Source organism: Thunnus albacares, chromosome 19 (assembly GCF_914725855.1).
Source record: "Thunnus albacares chromosome 19, fThuAlb1.1, whole genome shotgun sequence".
NCBI lineage: Eukaryota > Metazoa > Chordata > Actinopteri > Scombriformes > Scombridae > Thunnus > Thunnus albacares.
Window position 1 is genome coordinate 19,887,076 of NC_058124.1, and position 4,543 is coordinate 19,891,618.

The 4,543-nt window shown below is 41.4% G+C and overlaps 1 protein-coding gene across 1 annotated transcript; it reads right to left on the bottom strand.

The window, feature by feature from the left end:
• Positions 1–293: 293 nt before the first annotated feature.
• Positions 294–4,332, bottom strand: abrab (actin binding Rho activating protein b). Its single transcript, XM_044334706.1, has 2 exons — positions 3,262–4,332; positions 294–1,726 (listed from the first exon to the last, which is right to left on the bottom strand). The coding sequence occupies exons 1-2, from the start codon at positions 4,056–4,058 to the stop codon at positions 1,243–1,245; spliced, it is 1,281 nt and encodes a 426-aa protein (XP_044190641.1). The 5' UTR covers positions 4,059–4,332; the 3' UTR covers positions 294–1,242.
• Positions 4,333–4,543: the final 211 nt, after the last annotated feature.

A 4,543-nucleotide genomic window follows, 5' to 3' on the forward strand; every position in this document is an offset into this window, starting at 1 on the left:
TGCTGGCGTGTCGGATCTGGAAGCTGATAAAAGTGACATGGATAGTGAATACTTAGTAGTGAAGGCTTTTGATGACAGCTGTATCAATGTCACACCAGATAAAACAGGTTTGATATTCATCCTCAGATTTCATTGTTGTACAACTCCCACACTCATAAAGCTGGGATTCTACCTTCACCACTCAGAAAATAGTGACTGACTTCCTTTTAGTAATTTCTCTCCATTAAAACAAGCACTTCCTGAGCAACACAATCGTTTCACGCTGTTGAGTGAACTACAAAAAAACTTCAAAGCAAAGGTTAATATTTTATTGGGAAAAGGTCATCACATAGAGCTTTAAAGGATAATCCATAACTCCAGTGTCTTGTCTCAAGTGAATGAGTGTGTTAGCAAATACTTAAAATGTATAGTATGCCTAAATATGGCATTAGTGACCAATTTAAGAAGGAAAACAAATAGCAATTGTCTGCAGTTTGCTTGACACTAAAAATAACTGCTAACACCAGCTGATTCTATAAAGCTCAATTACTTCAGCTGAAACTCAATAACTTGAAAGGAAAGTTTTCTTTTTCCGCCAGACAGTCATAGTCACCCTTTGCATTTGTTAAAACAGCCTCAGTCTTACAGGCCAGGACGTCTAAAAATGCTGTGGTCTGCTCTGTTCCTCTGCATTATGCCTGGTACAGTGAAATGAATGCTGAGCTGCATGTATTCGGGCAATGAAACTCAATCTGTGTTAAAATGACTGTGTTACACTATACTGTATTTGGTACATTAACACATACTAAAGTATATCATTAACATAAGCCATAAAGAAAGTGCTAAAAAAGAGACCCACATAAAAATTTATGCAAGCTACTCTGAATGTAAACGTAAGTAGCCGAAAGCTAGAACAGAGTTTGTGAATTAAAACTTCAAAGTTTGCAGATTTCACAAAACATGTGCCTGACAGCTACAACTCACACACCAACAACACTAGCAGAAAGACTCTTCAAGTATGTATAAAAATAGCAGCAAGGATTTTCTTTGGATAATCCACATCGATTCATCCACCAAGCTTCATAGTCTCCATATTCCTTTGATATTGTTCTGTGTGTGTCCACTGAACAAACCCAGGTCAAATAGTATTTTAAATCCTCCTCTTAGCCCTGCTTGGTAATGACTAGGATTATGTCACAAGTTCCACTGTGCCAGCCAAGTAGCTGTAAGAGGATTTTAACAGCTTTGACCCAGGTGTCACTATCACACCAGCAGAGTGATGATTACTCCATCATCCTGGCCTTGCCACAACATCTCTCCCTCAAACGCAACCTTCCCATGTTTCCTGGCTCTCAGCAGTATCCCCACCACCTTATCGGAGATCCGGACATATCTGTCAAACAGCTCTCCGAACGTGACTCTGGTCTTTCCGTCTGGGTCTGGATCAGCCATAGTCCTGAGCACGTAACACATGTCGTCAATCTCCCGGTGGATGTGTCGCTCGGCGCGTTTAGCTCTCTCCGCTGTTTTAGTGCCCTCCTTGGGGCGTCCGTAGCCGTCTTCGCCTTTTTGGAGGCGGAGGGACATGGAGTAATCATAATCAAAGTATTCACTGAAGGGGTTTAGTTTCTGGTTGACGGTGTGCTCTGAGGCCCAATTCTGCCAGCGGCTCTTGAGATTTCCCACAGCGCTGTATTTCTTGGAGAGGGCGTTGATCTTATTGGCATCCTCAGCTTCCTTTTTGTACCTGGGGGGGATGTCAGATTACGTTACAAAGAGATAAAAACACATATATTACCCTCAGAATCTGTTCTGAACCAGCAGGGTTATTGCTTTTTTACTTGGTGTTACTGCAAGTGTAAATGTGAACCCCTCATGTGGATTCCCAGGCAAAGCTGCAAGGGAACGCCAGACCTCCAGGAGCTCCACAAGCCCCAAGTTACCTCTGTATCCACAATTTAAGTACAATATCAACCTGGTCCTGCATTATTCTGTAATACTGTGGCCCTGTCTTGTAGAGGAGCTCTGTGTCAAAATCTAGTTCCAACATCTTTTTAATATTTTAGTTTATGTCTTGCTCACATGGTGCATTCTCCTAAATAAAATTGCGTTTCATCAAATTACCACAAACTAACTGGCACACAGAAAACCTGGGGCCAGTTAGTATTCCAGTATAGGAGTTTCTGAGTCTTTGTGCAAAATAAAATTGAGCTTCAATCTATACTGTACACATGCAAACGATACTTGACAGGAAACTTGATGGAAAACAGGGGCCCAACTGCAAATTCTTTCTAAAAACACGTTAATCCCGCAATTCTCAGCTTCTTCAGTTTATTCAAATATACTCTGGTGAAAATGTTTTGAAATGGAAATATTTTAAGATAAGTCATGAAATCTTTACCAGATTGTGTTTTTAAAGTTGTCAGGAAATAGTCACTGAACTTTCTGGAAACTGCTACATCCTGGAAGACTTTGTATTCTCATTGGTGATAAATATTTTCGCGATCATGCCAACAATCTGCCTGTTTTGTCAAATGAAGCTGCCATTACGGCCATAACTAACATTGGTTTTACTTAGATCACTAAAATTTCTCACTTCAACATCCTACTTCAAAAGAAAATATTACATGAAAAGTTCCCCTAGACTCAAAAATGTGTTATTCTTCTTGTTCATTCAGATGGATATTTGAGCTTCATTGTGCGGAATGATATATGTGCAGTTTGACACTAGAGGACTCTTTGCACATTCATCTGCTAAATGGGGAAAGTTTGTCTGTGCTTACCGTAAATCAAAGTTCAGGGTGTGTACTTACAAGCATAATTTGTGACATTATAAATAGTTTGAAGCTAATTGCCTATCAGTATGCAACTTGTACAAGTGTGATATGGAAACACGAAGCCTCCAGCACAGAGAATGGACTTTACAGTGAAGTAGGACAGAAGATCTCTTTAACAGTTAAATTCTTTTTAATTGAGGGACACAGATGAAATGTCATTTTAAGGATATTTAAGGAAGTAATTGAACTTTCTTTTGTGGAATAACCATATCAGACACAAACTACGTCAAAGCAGAGTATTTTTATGTGCCTTAAAATGTGTCTGGAGGGGATCTTTAATGAGGTAATGATACTATTTCATCTGGCCTTTAAGAATTTGTCTGATGGAAGAAAATTGTTACATCACTATGTTTTGTTGTAACTTGTTAGCCTTTTACAAGTTTGTTCAGAAACAACATGCTTTCTTTACTACAAACACAAAATCAAGCACACTCATCCTACTCACGTTGGGACTGTGGATCTTTTGATCTGCACTTCTGATTCAGAGTCTTCTTCAGAGTCTTTTTCTTCTGCCTCTTTCATAGAGATTGTCCTGAATTCTTGAGCATCCTCTATGTTTAGTTTCTCCTCTACTTCAGGGTGTCCACTGTCCTCTTTATCAACCCCACAAGGGTGTCCCTCTACTGGTTCTCCTCCTTCTTTTCCAAACTTCTGTTCATTCTCCACCTGCTTCCAGCTTTTGGTCAGTGATGACACCATATTGGAGCACTTTCTGCGGCGTGTCGGTGAGCTTCTCTTCTTCAGCAGCTTGTCAATCTCCTCATCTGACGGCAGAGCCTCTTTCTTGATCTTCTCAGTGAGTAGCCCGATGCCAGCACTTTTCTCCTGGGCCCCACTGGTCACGGTCTTCACCACCTGCTTTGTCTTGATAGGAGACACAGCTGGTGTTTCAGCTGAGGCCTTAACCTCCTCAGTCTTGGCTGCATCTTTGGTCTCCTCATGGGGAGTTGATATCTTTTGAGCCTCGTCAACTACATGATGCTGAGAGACTTCTGTTGGCTGGTTTTGAGTGGGATGAGGCTTCTTGGGGACCCATGTCTTTTTAGGTTCCTCTGCTGGTTCTCTCATCCAAGAGGGAGCCCAGCCGCTGGGTTCAGTTGCCTGCTTGTTCTCGTTCTCTGTCACCCACTGCTGCCAGCTCCTCGTCAGGCTGCACACCATGCTAATGGTTCGGAGCTTCTTGATGTTCTTGTTGGTGGATGGCTTCCTTTGGGAGGCTTGACCAGTCTGTTTGTCTGACATAATTACGTGTGTTAATGTGTCAATTTAAGCACAAATAATCCTCCTAAGTGAGCTGTCAGATTAGCAAGAACAAATTAATCTCCTCTCTGCTCAGTCTGTTTTCTGTAACTTTCCTCCCTGTGTTGCTTTCTAACCTCACACTCGCAGCTACTATACAGCTCTGAAATAGAGAGAGCAAACCCCAACACGGATGGAAAGTATTCAAGTCATCCAAGGCTACCGTCCTGATCGTCTTTCCCTGACACGGGTCACCCCTACGGACTCATGTTTCATCACAAATTGTGGAGCTTGTAACTAGAGGTTAACGTGGCAGTAGACCAGAGAGTACCAATCGTAATGAGCCATGAAGGCAAATACACAAGCAAAAACTACCAAACATACATCTACAGATTAATATGTCCCTACAATGTCTGTTACTAACGTACTAGTCTAAACAAATATTTCTTGAACTCATCACACTCTTAATCAAAGGCAGTTTACGGAAA